This window comes from Aythya marila (genome assembly GCF_965140915.1).
Source record: "Aythya marila genome assembly, chromosome: 2".
NCBI classification, from domain to species: domain Eukaryota; kingdom Metazoa; phylum Chordata; class Aves; order Anseriformes; family Anatidae; genus Aythya; species Aythya marila.
Genome location: NC_139043.1, coordinates 90,465,404 through 90,481,845, shown reverse-complemented (window position 1 = coordinate 90,481,845; position 16,442 = coordinate 90,465,404). Strand labels below are relative to the sequence as shown.

Here is a 16,442-nt window from a genome sequence, read left to right as displayed (position 1 = left end):
TGGTAAACTTGCAAGGTCTGTAGCCCACAGGACAAGATTCATTTTCTTGAGGAAATGGAGGTGGTCACCTGTAACACCTGAGGTGATGGGAACTGGATTTTCCTCTGTTAGTTCTGCAGTTTTGGGGTTGGAATACCATCCACTGCAGCTCTCTAGGGATTTCTCAAAGGCTGGAGTCAGTTTATAGCTCTGGGATGCTGATGAGGAGGGGTGTTGCTTTAGTGGAAAAGCCAAGTACGAGGTAAAGGGGAGCAGAAGGCTCGGACAGGTAGATAAATCTCACTGATACATCTTCAGGCACTGACTGGTGTGTGCCAGGGATTTATGAGCTCTGTGCGTTCCTAGCACTGAGGTGGAAATCCTCACTTGCTGCTGCTGCCTACAAAAGCTTTTCACTCGTGAATTACTTATTGTCTTCGTGCTGCCTGCGGTGCTCACTGATGAAGACACTGCCCGTATTCTCTGGCTGGTTGTTACTCCAAGTCAAGCGCACTCAGTAGCCCTCCCAGAGCGTGCATGCGAAGTAGCTCCGGCTCTGACGAGGCACGTTGCCTCTCTGTTAGCATCTGAGCTGTCAGTAGCCCAATTTAAGACTGTGGTTGTTGCAGGGAAAGGAAACAACTGTCTGTTGGCTTATAAATCTGCTTTCCTAAAAGGATTGCCTATTCTGTAGCTGTCAGGACAGGCTGTGTTCGACCTAGGAAGGAAAAGCTTTGAATGATGGTGGTTTGAATTTACCTGCCAGTACTGTAATACCTAAGAGCTGAATGCCTGTGCAAAAAGTTACTGCTATGAGCTTCAAGGTATTACAGATCTTTGTATTCAAGTTGTTATGTGTTGTAATTAAATTGGACTAATTATGTGCTCCTGATGCTTGAAGCTGTACTGTAAAAAGATTTATATGTGTAATTTTTTTTTTTGTGTGTAGGATTGGCATATGAAGTAATGTATACTGATTGTTCACTGGGCATAATAGAAGCACATTTTAAATCACAAAGCAGTTGAGGAGAGAATGGAAATGTCTGAAGGGTTCCTGAATAAATCTGTCTATTTTTAGTTAATTTTCCTTCAACCTGGAGAGCAGACAGAAAAATTAGAGCAATTGTTGGCTCAGTCATTTGAAAGCTACTTTAAAATCATAGGAGTCTAGTGAATCTCAGCTGTTCGAATGACAGCAGTAGTCTTTGTACTTTTATTGCATTCTTGATTTCCAAATTCTAGCAATCCTCTTGAGCTCTTGTAATATTTACAGTGATGTTCTGATAGGGAATATTTTGTCTCCCCATTGGGTCTATTCTTTTTTTTTCTGGTGTAGCAAAGTTTGTTGTAGAAGAGAATGCAACTCCGAAAGTTGAATAAATTGGTTTTGAACTTTTATCTGATTAAAATATTGTTCATGCAGTCCTTTGAAACCTTGTCTGTTGCACTTTCTTTCTGTAAGCAAGATGGAGCTTTCTTGAAGTCAGTCTAACAAATATCTGTTGGCATGGGGAAAAGAAGTAACTTTAAGAAAGCCTTTCAAAGACTTTAGTTTGAGGAGTTCTGTAAACAACCTTTTATTTTATGCTCAAAAAAAACCATCTATTGGGAGCATCTGGTATTAGGGGAATCCATGAGTGTGGTTATGTGGGAGCGTGCTGGTTTTTTTCCATTTTAAATGACCAAGAAAAAAATAAATGCCCCACAAACAATGATCTGGTATGGAAGAGCCTTATGACAAAGATCCAGCATCTGCTTTGCTACTGGCAGCAATTGATACAGGCCTTTTCATTTCTGTTCATAATTGTTCTATGAATTCCAGGCTGGAAGACTGGGAGGGGAAAGAATTGCCTGGTTCACTGTGTCCAGTCCCTTGCAGCGGTCCCTTATAGAGCCATGGGGCTCTACTTTGCAACATCTACTTCATAATTCTCCTTCCCTTCCCTTTCAAAATACTGGTGCTTATACAGTGGTTTGGTCAAGTTTGGTTTGTTTATTTATTTTTTTTATTGAAAGAGAATAATTTACATGATACATCCAGGAATCTTGTTTCTCTTTTATATGTGGCTGGGTGACAGTGGCAGTTCACAGTGTCCCTCTTGACTCTTACCTTTATTGAAACTCCAGCTGAAAGCAGAGCTACTGTGGTTCATACACAAATACATGCTATTTTATTACACACGTTTTATTAAATGTCATCTTGATTCATTTACTCCAATTCACAAGATCATCTCTTTCTTCCTACCTTATCACTTGTCATTTTTAACAGTAAAAGTGTCAAGATTGTCCGTCTAGATCTAGGACCAAGGTTACTCAATAGTTTTTCCCCAGATTGTCTGAGCAATATTCTCATCAGCCTAATAAGTCCTTTTATAAACCTTTACAGCTTTTCTTGTGATCACATTATCTACATCAGTTCCTTTATTAATCCTCATCATCCTCACCTTAAATAGAATTAGCTCTCAGAAAGAAAATTGTTAATGCAGTATTAATATACACTATATGTTATTAAACTGTATGCCTGGACAACTTGCTGTCCTTTTGAATATTCTTGCATTTATGCCTGTTTCAGATCATTTGGTTATTACATCTTATATTCATGTACTATGAGACTTTGCTGCTATCACGCTTTAAAATTTCACAAAGTGGTTGTCTCAGAATGCTACAGAAGGGATTACAGAGGCCATCCTGCTTTTATTAGATTAGGTAATCACAGTTGTTCTTATTCCATTTGGCGTTTGATCACTTCTATTTCGCTACCCTTGTTGGAAAAAAATGTATTTCATCTTTCTTAGATAGGTAAACTATATTTCTTGCATAATTAATATTTAGGCTATACCATATTATTCCTAATCTGCAAATGGTATTTTTGTTTGAATAGCACTGATTAGGAAGAGAATCAGGAGGATCTGTTATAGTGCTGTGAGCTACTTGGAAGTGTTGACCAAATGCTTGCTTGATTTCTCAAATACTGAGCTTTAATCAAGATAATATGTGCTGCTTACAAACTTATCTGAGAAACTGTTAAGTGCTCTAATTTGAAAAACCATAAACTCTTTTCAGAAGGAAAATAATTGTAAAACGTTTCTGAAAAGGATAAGTACCACAATAGTTATGTCTTTCAAATGATTTTTCTTGTAACAGAAAGAGCTTGGTTTTGAAAACTTTCTATTCAATCTAGGAATGTTATTTCCATATATATATTTCTGGAAGCCTTTTGAACTTATCATAAAGGTTTAGAGGTGAGGTAAAGACCCTTTAGATAATTTGGAGAATTAGAGTTCAAGTACACAGTGACTTAGTTGCAAACTTTGACAAAACTGTGGATTGAGTGCATTATCTGTTGCTCCATTTATGACATTGCTTTTCTGTATGATGAGCCGGATCTTCATCTCTTGAGAGCATCTATTTTTATAAGCATATTAGTACCTTCTAATTTATTTGTAGGAAAGCCTTTTTGAAGTAGTAACTTCTGCCTTTGTGTATTAAGTTCATTCTTGGCAAAAGTGTAATCGCCTACTCCTATGTTTCCTTTTTATTCTTCCTTCAGTCCAAGCACTGCCAGTTTTAGAAACTGTTTTTATGCAAATGGCTAATTTAAAAAAATTGACTTCTGAATTGAAAATTCTTGTCTGAATTAAATGTAATCTTTCTACACAAAGCAAAGACAAATTGATTTTATGCAGACCTACATTTCTCAGACTTTTCTGAAGACTAGGTTTGTTTTTAAAGAATGTTTCTCTTACTGCTCAGACTAGTATGATCTGTTTTCTCTCATCACTTCTTCAAAACTTGCTGTTGCTGAATTGTACAGAACAGATGACTTGAATACTAAAACCTTTCAAAATCCATCAAATGAGTATAGTCCACTGATCAGTAGCTCTTTGTATGAGCAGAAGGGAGTTCTGGCATACGCTATCTTTTTTTTTTTTTTTTTTCTTTTCTGATTAAATTCACTTATGTTTCTGTGAAGATGACACTTCACGTAAATACACCTGTTTTCCACAGGTGATGGGCTGCCCCTTTGATCTGAATGTTTTTTACCTTTCCTTTTAATAGTATTGCCACTAACACTTTGTGCATGGAACAGTAACAAAGAAAAAAATGTATTGGCACGGGAGATAAAATCCTAAAACTTGAGGCTCTTGTTGGCATCGCTTCTGTTTCCAAATATAGATGCACTCAAGTGGATAGACCTCATTAATAGTTCAGATGCATGGAATTTTAGACAATCATGCTGCCAATTTGCACTTGGTTCATTTTTTAAATTTTGCTTAAAAACCTGTACATAAGCCTACTATATGTTACCTAGAGTATGTCAGTCTTTTCTACCACATTACTAAATATATTTAAAAACTGAGCATTCAGTTTTGTGTAGCTATCAATCTTATAAGGAAAATTATTTCAGTTAATCACTTTCCATGTGATTTGAATCAATACTGATGCCTTATGTGATTTGAAATATCAAATATTGTGTCACAATTTTGATGAGCCCTTACTTTGTGCCAACTTCTGTTTATTCGTATCTGAAAGTTTGGAATACAAACTTTAGATCAGCTTTGTTTTGGCTTAGATGCTGCATCTAGTGCAGAATCCTGACTTAGTTCAATAAAGGCAATGAAGTCCTTTGTCAAGTCTCCGTTACCAAGAGTTGTGTTGAAGACTGATCGCTAGTATAAACAAAAATGAAGATGGTCTGAAGCTAAAAATACATGACTATGCAGCAGTCATTATACTGAGAAGAGTAACCATTTCCTCTCATGCCAGCTGTGTTGGAAAAAAATAGGTGGCAATGTGAAACAATGCACTTCATGTGAACATTATCCAGTGTTTCGAAGGGAGGAAAAATACCTGCTTTTGCAAAATTCTTCCATTTATTGGATCACACAGTAGCAAATGCAGTTATTAAACTAAAACAGTTTGGTATTATTGATGTGGTAATTTGTTTAAATTGTTTAAGCCAGCATTTTTTTTTTTTTTTGACAAAAAGAACGATTTTGAGTTATTAAGCTTGTAAATCATTTCCCTGTCACTTCTTGACAGAATTGCTGTGTAGAGTGCATTGTGAACCCAACAAAGTAAAAAGTTAAAAACTTCAGGAAACTTATAACTATTCTGGGGGGGGAGATTATATTTAATCCACTTCAGTTCCTCAATCCGCTTTGTCATATGATAGCACAATTTTTTCCACCAGCTACATCTTAAATCCTGTGTCCACCCTCCCCTTCCCCCAGCTATTCTTAACATAAAGGGATTCAGGCAAAGGCCGCTGAGATGGCTGAGGCTTGGACTGAGGGTGTTGAGCAGAGTTTGAGGGAATTGGGCTTTTTTAGTCTGGAGAAGAGCTCATTTCAGGAGGACTTAATCTTCTCTTAGGTATTAGAAGGGTGTTGGGAAGGCACAGCCTAGCACTTCTCTGAGGTGTGTGGCAGGGGAACGAGACAGTAATTATAAACTAAAACAAGGGAGGTTCCACCTTGTCCTAAAGGACCAATGTTTCACCACAAGGTCGGTCAAACACTGGAAAGTTATGCGGAGAAGCTATCGACCCTGCTTCTCTGGGGGTTTTCATGCCTTTATGACCCTGATTAACCTCATTAAAATCATGGAATAATTGGGTTTGGAAGGGATGACTGGAGGTTATGTCGTCCAGCCTTCTGCTTAAAGCAGGTCCAGTGGGATCAGGCATCTTCCCTTTCCCTTGAAAAAGACTTTTTCTGTATTTCCCATGTTCCAGCTTGTGGTCATTGTCTGTAGTTTCACGAAGTCTGCATTCATTTTCTCCGCATCCTCCTGCTGGGTAGCTGTGGACCTTCAGAACCTTTAAATACCTGCTTTAGTCTTCTCCTTTAAAAGTATAAAAAAAGAAAACTCGTTCTATCAACCTTCTACTACATCATTTAACCCCATCTAATAGTCTCCGTGGCTCACTGCCAAACTTGCAAGAGAGGTAAATTACACTGCAGGATTGCCTGGGGAGCCCCAGATGGGCACAGTACTTCGCTTTCAGCTCACACGTGCCAAACAGAGGGGAGGAGGCACTTTTCCCAACCTGCTAGTTTTATTCTTGCTTAAAATAGCCATCGATGCAGTTGGCTACCTTTGCTGTAAGGGTGCAATGCTGATCTGTGTTAAAGTTGCTGTCTGCCGGGGTACCCCTCCAAGGTCCCAGGACACCCTGTTGGGTGTCACCAGCGGCCTTGCTGAGGGGACACTGTCCCACCCCAAAGCCTTGTGGTGAAGGCGTTATCCAGTCTTAGCTCCAGTTCTGATCCTTGAAGGACACCAGGAGTGAGTGTTTGTCATCTGGACTTCATATTGCTGGTCAAAACCCCCAGGGCCTGGTGGTCCGGCCTGCAGTTCAGCCACCTGACAGTCTGCTTCTTCAGGTCATGCTTCAGCCTGCTCCTTCAGCGTTCCCAGATACCGCCCATCTGGTGCCACGTGTCCAAAATGAGGACCCATAAGCACTGTGCTCTTGCCCATTTTATACTTTTCCTTTGTAGCCTAATATCTTTTTATAGTCTGAGACTATAAGAATGTATTTTCTTTAAAGTGCGTTAGTTTAATTAGCATTTTTTTCTTTAGGTGTAAGTAGGGTAATAGTATAACTTGATTCTTCTTCCAGACTATTTCTATGGTGTCCCAAATTAGAGCTGAAGAAGAAACCCGTCCCATGGAGAGTTTAGCTGCAGTCATATCATGTCAGACAGATTTGTCTCTATATACAGTATTTTGTTTCTGACAGTGATTGATAGTGTCTGTCTAGGGAAGAAACAGGGGAACTTGTACTGTTATTTCCTCACTGCAGTCTCCTAGTGTGCAGTGATGTGAAGTCAGGAAGCCCCTCAACTAGGGGTGAAGATTTGGTATTTAATAGTTGATTAATAGACTTGCAGCACTGGCAGGGAACTGCTGCAGGGAGTTCCACTGGATACCTTCTTGGTTTTTAGCCTCTTACTGCTAAACTCACCTGACTCATCCTCCTCCTTGTGCTGAAAGAAATGGGTAACAGATTTCTCTGTGTACCATCTCTATACGGCTTTGGATTTTATAGGCTTGTTACCTGTTTAGGTTTACCTCTTTTACATCCAGGTCTCTCCACTTACATCTTGTAATGCAACTATTTCTTGTGGTCATTGCCTTTTTGCTCTTGTTTGTCTTTTCTATATTCTTTTTTGATTTTACACGACTGGATGTTCATACAGCGCTCAAGATGAGAAGACAGATACTATGTAATGGCATGATGGTTTTGGGTTCTGCTTTCTTACTAACTGATAACAGTTTTGATTTCACCTCTGCTAATCACCATGCTGATGATTTTATAGAACTTTATAGTGCAACTCTGTAATCCAGAGTTTAGGCCCATCTTTGCATCTGCAAAAAAGTATATATTTTTTTTCTTAACGTAACCAAAACATTAAATGATATATTTCATCTACTCTTTATCATCAAGTTATTACTTGCAGATACATTCACGTTAAGTAGCCCTCCCAGTATTACCAAAACTGTGTAGATGTAAATGGAGATTATCCCAAACAATTGAGATTATCCCAAACAAAACCCTTTCTTGGCGTTTGCACATCTGTGCGGGAAGAAAAGGGATATATGCCCTTGTACTTGTGCAAAAGACTAGATGCTCCTACATTGCTGTGACATTGAAACTTACGCCATTTAAGAGTATAGGGATGGATGTAGACATGGATATGTCTGCAGCCAATACAAGGAGAATATAAATGATTTAGAAAAGAGTTACTGCAGCACTGACCCTGAGGAAGAAGAGGGGGTGGGTGGGAACAGGAACCAAATCATGATCATGAAATACTGAAGGAAGGGATACAGATTTTGATATAGATTTTTTGGTGAGGTATTTCCATGATTATGGCTTACATTTAAAGTTCTTATTTCTGATAAATTATTCAGTTTATGCTGAAAGAATATGAGAAACGATGTGCTTATGTTAATAAGCTTAAATTCTAGTCTATTTCTGGAGACTTACTTTCAGTTTATTATTCCACAAGTTAAGAATATCTGTAATTCAGGGTTTAACTAGTAAAGTATTCCCAGTGGAAATAACTTTGGGAGTACTTTATATTGAAACATCTCAGCACCGATATGGAACCTCCCGGTTTAACAAACAATAACAATGTTGATTGAAAAAAACAATCATAATAAAAAAAGCCATACTTATTCACTTACATAAATAGAAATCATGTATAAAGTTGTTCTTTATTTTCCTCCCAGAAAAGTCACTTATGAAAATAATCAGTTTTTGTAACAAAATGTTGTTGTAATTCAAGTCGGACAAAACAATTTCCAAGGTTGAATTCTAAAATTTTAATATGTAATGAAAAATGCATAGCAGTTTGTTCTATACTTGAGCATTAAAGTAATTTTAATTGTCAAAGCTACCAGCTGAAGTCTTTAGCTTTGAACATCTAGTAAGTGAACACAGCAGCTGGTGGGTACTCTCTTCACTTTGCTTTCTGTTCATTTTACTAAAAAGGAGGTTTATTTTTGACTTGCTGAAAGCAAAGCATTTGTCTTCACAATTAAGGTCCAATGTGCCATGGGGGTGTATGTAAAATGCTGACGTTTGTAGACAAGAATTCCTAGTTATGGGCACAGAAAGTCAGCACGTACTACATTAGGGAAGCACCAGAGATTTTAGCTCAGCCCTGGTTGGTACGTTGCTTCCTCAGGTGTGCCTAGTTTTCATTCATTCATCTTGTTCAGATTTCTGAAGGGTCCAGAGGGTTCATTTTAATTTTCTTTAGATGGTTACTCTCCTTTTCAGTGACTCAGCAGAGCACTTTGTTTTGGATACTCATTTTAATGGTTTGTGCTCTGAGTGTTGCCATAGTAAAAGACTGGAGTATTATTGCCTTCATTGTCCCAAAGCGTTCATTTTGATACATACAGCATTTGGTAATTAACTTAGGTTACCTCTAAAATGTAGTTTAAATTTCTGCTTTTAGCTTCTGTCCTCAGGTAACGTTTTGTGACTTACTTCTTTTTTTTCTTTTTTTTTCTTTCCAGATATAGAACGTGGTCTCTCAAACTGGATTAAAGCAACCTGTTGATATTTTTATTTATACTTTTTTTTTTTTTTTTAATTTTTGTATTTGACTTAAAGTGCCATGAAAAAATTTGCATATTGCAAGGTGGTCCTTGCCACCTCTTTGGTTTGGGTCCTTCTGGATATGTTCCTATTGCTCTACTTCAGCGAATGCAACAAATGTGATGAGAAAAAAGAACGAGGGCTGCCTGCTGGAGATGGTAAGTTTTCTGCTGAAGTAATCTTTAAAATATGGTTGTTACATTCATTTTAACCATTTTATGTTTGTATCACATCAATATAGTATCATAAGCATTTAGGTGTTGCAGAATGTTCAGTGTTTTTCTAATGACTGGGGAAACAAGCACATTCTGTCTCAGGTTTAGATTGCAGACTCAAATGCTTACTTAAGATGTAAAATTTTAAGCATAAAGGTATATAAAAAATAATAATGAAATTAAGCAACAAGCAGTTCAGAAATACCAGCTAATGTTAACGTAATAAAAAGCATGTTCCACATTTCTATGAGTGAAACAAAGCTTTGTTAACTGCACTAGACTTGGTGGTAAACCAATAAAACAAATCACCTTCCCCACCTCAAAAGCAAATGAACAAAACAAAAACACACAGAAAAAAATAAAAATATGGTCAGTAAAGGTAGTAATAAAGGACAGTGATCCTCTTACCAAATTATTTTGTAATGAAAAAGAATTTATTACACAACTAAAATAAAAGTGGATATAAAAGTGATAAATATGAGGGGAGCTTGTGTGAGTATATATGCATGTACAAATGCACATTCATCCTTTTTATTTTTTTGGAAGTGAGCTGTGTTACTCACTACTAAAGCTCTTCATATCAGTTTTCTGTTTTGCTCCTGTCATCTTAGTTTTCAGGTACCAGCTGTGTGTTTTGTTTTGTTTTGTTTTGAATACCAGTGCCATTCATCTTGCCAACTTTGTTTTAGGGATGTCATTGTTGATTATGTAGGGTAAAAGGGTTTGTGCAAGCAGATTTCACCTCTGCAATGTCTTAGCATAGGCATTTAGAACTGCAGGCAGCTACCACCTCCAGTTTATTTGTGAAACATCTGCATTTGTAGTATGGTCTCTCTTTCACTGGAAAGGCTATGTCTGTATGTCTCACCGCAGCTATAGGAACTGATGCGGTGATGCTGAATGTTTAGTCTAGTCAGCCAAGTGTATTAAAGATAATTAGTGATTTCTGCCACAAAAGCTTTTTCCACCGTTGACGTCTGGTATGGACAACTTTGACCTCCCTGTGAAATTTTCTGAAATATTTTAAATACAATGTTTCTCTATTACAGAATAACATTAGGGAAATGTTAAGGAAATGTTCTTCATCCCTACTCCCCCATGTTCAAAAGAGGCTGGTAAATGTCCACAGAGAATAGTAATGTATAGGAATGTAGAATTTCCGTGCTTAGTAACGCTGAACTGTTGTTTCCACAACTGCATGCAAACATTTCAGAGGTTTTAGTTCATCCAGCTTTTTCAGAAGGGACTTATTGCTTACGCTGTATCTTTTGGATTTCTTTTTCAGTAAATGAATTAGGGTTATGTAGAAAGCATGTCCTTTTTCGGAACTCAGTCATTGCTTTGGGAAGTTGGGAAATTTTCTTGAGAACAAGACTGATACTGTGTTTTTAAGGAATTGATCCACATTTTGGATTCACACACAGTTTCTATGTGATGCTAAGCATATAAATTTTAGCAGGGTTCTTTAGAGTTGTCATGCAAACAGGATTTTTTTTGTCTGTTGACCAACAGCAGTTGAAGTTGATGTATATCATCAGACCTGTTTTTGATATATTGATGATGATGAAAGTTCAGATGAGTTTACCCATTGGGGCTATATGTATATAATATAAATTCAAGTCTTCCAGTAAGTATTCCAACATCAACAGTAAAATTAAGATACCTTGGCTTCAGGTTAAACATCTAGTGAATGCTGAGCTAGGTTTGAGCAGTATGCACCAGATGACACACTGAGAATCTTACAATTCTCTCCAGAGCATATTTTTCTTCCAGTGAATTAAAAGGAATCCATCAGATGACGGAAAAATCTGCAGTTTTTAAAGCTTATCATTGCGACTTTACCTATGCAATGTTAATTTTACTTAGTTGAGTAAAGTCTTCATTCTGGCCTTTCCCTAACTTTCGTATGTTAGAGTTCTTCATATCTTTGTATTTTCTTAGATTGCCTTGTATAAATTTTTTTTTTCATGTTTCTTTTTCTTTTTTTTTTTTTTTAACAACTAAATTTTACTAAGTTATGTGCAGAAATAAGTCTGCTGGAAATAGTGGTTGCAGTTGATACTGTGACACTTCTATTTTACCTACTTGCATGCTTGATTTTTGATACTCCTATGTTCCAGTAGGTTACTGACTTAGAGTCTAGTGGATTTATTCTCACTCAGTGCCTAGAAGATCCTCGAATAACACTGGAACTACTTCTTCTGTGAAGCTTTTATAAAAATCTACTTTCTCACTATTTTTTTTTTTATCCTATTAATTTCCATAGTGGATTTAGTTTTCTTGATTCAGCATAAATTACTGAAGTGTTCTGAATTTGATAGTCTTGTTGTTTATGCCTACGACATAGTTTCTTTTAGCAGTTTGTGGAAGAATTGTATGGCATTTAATGAACCTACAGAACATATGAGTAAGTTCTTCTGAAGAGAGTGTAGGTTTATTTTAAGCTGTGCTTGCTTCGTTGGAAAATTTAATCTTTAGATATTTCAGTAGGAGCAGGGGATTTTGAGGACAATTTTGGCCAGCTCAGGCTTTCAAGAAGTTAGAAGGATGTTTTCCTTTGGTTTCTAATGCAGAAAATGGAAAGAGTTTATTTTCCTGAATAAGGCTTAAAAACACGCTCTAAGTTGTCATTGAGGAACAAACTTTCCCCTTGGTACTGATGGCATAAGATATTAGCATCTTAAATTATGAGCTTCACCCGATGTGTCTAATACTGGGTCATATGTATACCACTGCTGTATTTTGCAAACTGCTCAAAATAAGAAGCAGTAAATGAATGTGGGTATTTTTGTCGGTAACTGCAGTTGTTGCTGGTCAGAAGAGCAGATGAATTGAGGTGATTTAGTGAGAGGGCCCTGCCTGCTTTCCTTCTCAGTCTGTCAGAGTCAAAGGGCAACCGAGAACGTGTCTGTAGTGTCGCTGGATATATCGCCTTGGGCTCTGGGGTGCTGACTGGCGGGTCTGTGGAAAGTCAGTGCAGATGGTTACGGGGACCTGCAACGTGACTGTAGACCATGTAGTGGTCTACATGACTGGAGACACAAAGGGCTGGTAGTTGAAATGGTGCAGATGTGGAGATGAGGGCCCAAAAGGTGAAGCCCAACGGGGACGGGCCCTTGCCAGCCTGTAAGAGGAGCGTGTGGAGATGCTGAGGGGAAAGGGAGCTGGGGTGGGTCTGGGGTGTACTGGGAGCTACTTCGCTCCTGCAGGAGGGCATCTATGACTGGAATAGCATGGGATGACGTAGTCATAGGTTTAAGCCTTTGCTCATCCCTTCCACCATGGCTGAAACTTGTAACTATAGCCTAATGGTCTGTTGGCAGTATGTCATTAGTATGTGTCTGTATTCCTTTGAAGGAAAGGCTTTTTTCATAGTTAACTGACAAAAGAGCCCTTCAGTTTGGATTTTTTTTTTTTAACAACACCTGTTAGTCATTGTGGGAGAATGTTGCTGGCTTGTATTTATACGTACTACATGCTTTTGTAAGAAAACAGGTGACTGTAAATGCAGAAACGTGAAAGAGCCCATGGCAAGCTCTCCTTGGAAAGTCATCTCCGTGCTTGCACACCGTGGTGCTGGCTTTTTCTCCAGGGAAAGAAAAGGGAAAAATTTTTAGGTAAAATGTGTCGTTCAGTTGTATGTATTCGCTAATGAAACTTAAGAATTGGACTGAAGAATTTGACAGATTTGTGCGCCTGGATCCAGGTCACTGAAGTGTTAAATTAGCATCTGACTGCAAGATCTGCAGATGTGAGAGATCAGAGTTCTCAGTTAAGCTAGCTGCTCAGTTGGGCTGGTTTAGTCAAAGTTAAGAAACAAGTGAAAGTGTAAATGAAACAAGATTTTTTTTTTTATTTTTATTTTTCTAATGCGAAATCACAGATGTGCTCAGATAAGGTTCACTCCTGAGAATGCTGAAAGATACTGTTGGTACTTTAAAACATATTTTTATGTAACGATACTTAAAATGATTAAACAAAAGCTAATAGGGTGTGTTAAGCACTCAGTATATAGGTTCATCTGAACAGGAAATAAAGTTCTGTAGAGTTAATAAAAATACAATTATGACAACATAATTGCCTAATATTTACATAATAAAAAAGCTGAGTACATAAGCTTAAGCCCAACTAATTGCCTAATTGTATATTATTTTATCTTAATTGCCACCTAAGAAAGCATAAATTCCAGTTTAAAAGTTTATACAATTGCAAATGAGCAAGTTTAGATGTTTTTGAAGCAATGAAGTTAAACCTGTACTTTCTTAAGAAGTAACAAGACAAAACAAGCTGCTTGTTCAGGTTAGACCATGGTTAAAGCACATGCCTAAATCCAGTCTTCTCAGGATATACTCGGACATAATGACTCCATCAATTTTCAGTGTACAACTGGATGGCTGGCAACTTCCAGCATTGTATAGCTCAACTCACAGTCAAAGGGAGTATGGTAGAAAAAAAATCACCATTGTGGTCAGAGGACCTTCTCTGCTAAATGCTACTGCTTCAGTGTAGTTGCTTAAGAGACTTGAAAATTTCTCATATGGAACGCATTATGGCTGTAACTGATTAATGCTAAATGCAAACCAGCAACGTGTTTCACTAGTGTGTGTGCATGTTTTAACTATTGGCATGTTTATATTTCAGTTCTTCAGTGTTTCAGCAAGGATGGAAGCCTTGGGCTTTTACTTTATTTATTTTTTTTATTATTTTTATCCTTTACATGCTTGTTTGCTCTTGGCATAAGATATAATTTTAGTGTGCTGTCCTAGCAACTAATTGAAGATAATTTCAAGCTAGGCCCATTACTGATGGCTTGGGTGACTTAATTTTTAAAATATTTCCTGCTCTTCTGTTTAGGTTTTAACTTACTATTTTTTAAATTAAAGCTTGTGCTGAACTTGTAAGGTAGTAATATATCTCAAATCCAGTATTTGAACATTTAAAGTATTTTAGTTCATGAGAAAAGTGAATGAATACTTAAAAAGAAAAATTAACAAATAGTTGTTTTAAATGTTTGTTGTTGGTTTTTTAATTGGAAGAAAAAAAAAAGACAAACCAAACAAAACCAATAAAACTTATTTTTTTTAAACAAACTTTTAAAACTTATTTTAAAAGTTTGGTTTCCTTTCCTCCTCCTCCCTTTCTTCCAGCTTGGTCAGATGTTTGATATTAAATTTTCTATGTTTTAAACATGTCAAGTGTTATAGACTCTGAAGATTGAATACTTACTTACATAAATGTCTGTTGTTCCAGAATATGTTGATAGATTGACATAAACCCTTACTTTTTTTTTTTTTTTTTAATTAATTGTGGTTTCTGAGTCGCATCTAACTACATCTGTTAAACTCCCATACACAAAGATTTGTTTTCACTTCCAAAACACGGTGTCTTTACAACTCCATTTCAAAACAAGAACAGTCTACAGTGTGGAAAAAAAAAAAAAGTAAATAAATATAAAAGTAGCTACCAGTGTTTTATTTGTTTTTAGTTCCAGAACCCATACAAAAACCACATGAAGGACCTGGAGAGATGGGGAAGCCTGTGGTCATTCCAAAAGAGGAGCAAGAAAAAATGAAAGAAATGTTTAAAATAAATCAATTTAACTTAATGGCAAGTGAAATGATTGCACTCAACAGATCTTTACCTGATGTCCGGTTAGAAGGGTAAGTGCTTTATGTTATGTTAAAAATATACTCTGCTGTAATGGAGAAGGTGCAAACAAGTGATCCAAACCAAGATTTCAGTTCTGTAAGATATTAACACTGAAAAGTAGGAGGATTTCCTGTGTGTATGGTACTTAGTTGCAAAATATGTTTGAACAGCAGAGACCAGTTTTTTTTCCATTGTTATTTAAGTATGAATCTGACTACAAGTATCAACCCCATTCAGGGAATAGAAACTAACTTTGTTTTCCCTCAACCAGATTAATTTAAGATTTGGTGTTTCAAGGAAAAAATGACTTATTTGAAAAATTCATGCTTTGCTTTTAATGAGGCAGACTAAAATTCTGCATTATATGAAATTGAAAAGATCTGATGATGAGAACTAAATACTTTAAACATTTCTTACCTAATGAAATGTGCAAAGCCTCATTTAGATTGCATTATAATGTTTTCTCATATCCATCTGGTTTATTTTTGATCTTGCATCTGAAATATTGATTCTTTCAAAGCTATTTGAGTAATTAAAAAGAAAATTGTAGCCTTGTTTTAAATAAAGCTAAGATTGCTTTACTCTCCTGGGGATACTCTCTACGGGTAGCTGATGACTTCCCCCCACCTCTAACCTGCTTTAGTTAGGAAAGGAACTCTCAAGGTAAATAGAGCTCATAAATAAGATTTTCCCAATCAATTATCTGTAGTCTTCTGCAAAAATCAGATGTTAGGGAAACTCTTTTTCTGTAGAAGCTCAGCTCTTGCTTCTGTGTGCACAAAACCGAACTGCTGGATTAATTTGTTTATCATTTCCTGCCTTGCAAGGTGATATTGGGAGTGACTTGAAGCTCTAACTGATTCTCATTTTTAATGGGTGATAAATAGCTGTGTTGTATGTACTTTCACCTATAGTAATGAATGTGGTTCTGTGTAGCATACGAGTTATTGGTAGTACAGATCATTTTAATAATTAAGGTATTTTTAAATAAGATTTCCTAAGTTTGAACTTATCTAACTTTTTGATTGATTTTCAATTATATTATTGGTCAGGTTTTATGGTCATCACTTGTGTGTTTCTCAGTATAGTGGAAGAATGCAAAGCATGAACTTGCAGGTTCTCCTTTTGAAACTGGCTTTTTCTTTCTTTATTTATTTGTGGGGGTGATATCCGTTTCTTTTGTCACTTTATTGCTCTAATCATGGTTCGAACTTGCCAGTGGATCTCTCCTGATGTTCACGCAGTTTCATATGTGGTGTATGAGCCTTATATCACACCTACTATCAGAAAAGAAATTGTCTCTTTGTGAAGCAGTAACTAGCTCTGGTTAAGAACTTCTGGTTAACATTCTAAACTGATTTTAGCTGCAAGGAAAATTATGAGCTTCTCTGGAGATTTTTGTCACAGCTGGAATGCTAGTTTGGTGTGACTTCGGTATGTTTTTGGTTTTATTGTTTTTTTTCTGGAAGAACAGAATA

General features: G+C 36.8%; 1 protein-coding gene across 3 annotated transcripts in view; it reads left to right on the top strand.

Annotated features, from left to right (window-relative positions):
- GALNT1 (polypeptide N-acetylgalactosaminyltransferase 1) overlaps nucleotides 1–16,442 on the top strand; it is an 83,963-nt gene that overhangs the window by 28,928 nt on the left and 38,593 nt on the right. For all 3 annotated transcript variants that reach the window (XM_082752933.1, XM_082752932.1, XM_082752931.1), the window contains 2 exons: nucleotides 9,019–9,258; nucleotides 14,801–14,975. In XM_082752933.1, coding sequence (XP_082609059.1) covers nucleotides 9,120–9,258; nucleotides 14,801–14,975 — 314 coding nt within the window. In that variant the 5' untranslated portion in view covers nucleotides 9,019–9,119. The remainder of the gene's footprint in view (nucleotides 1–9,018; nucleotides 9,259–14,800; nucleotides 14,976–16,442) is intronic.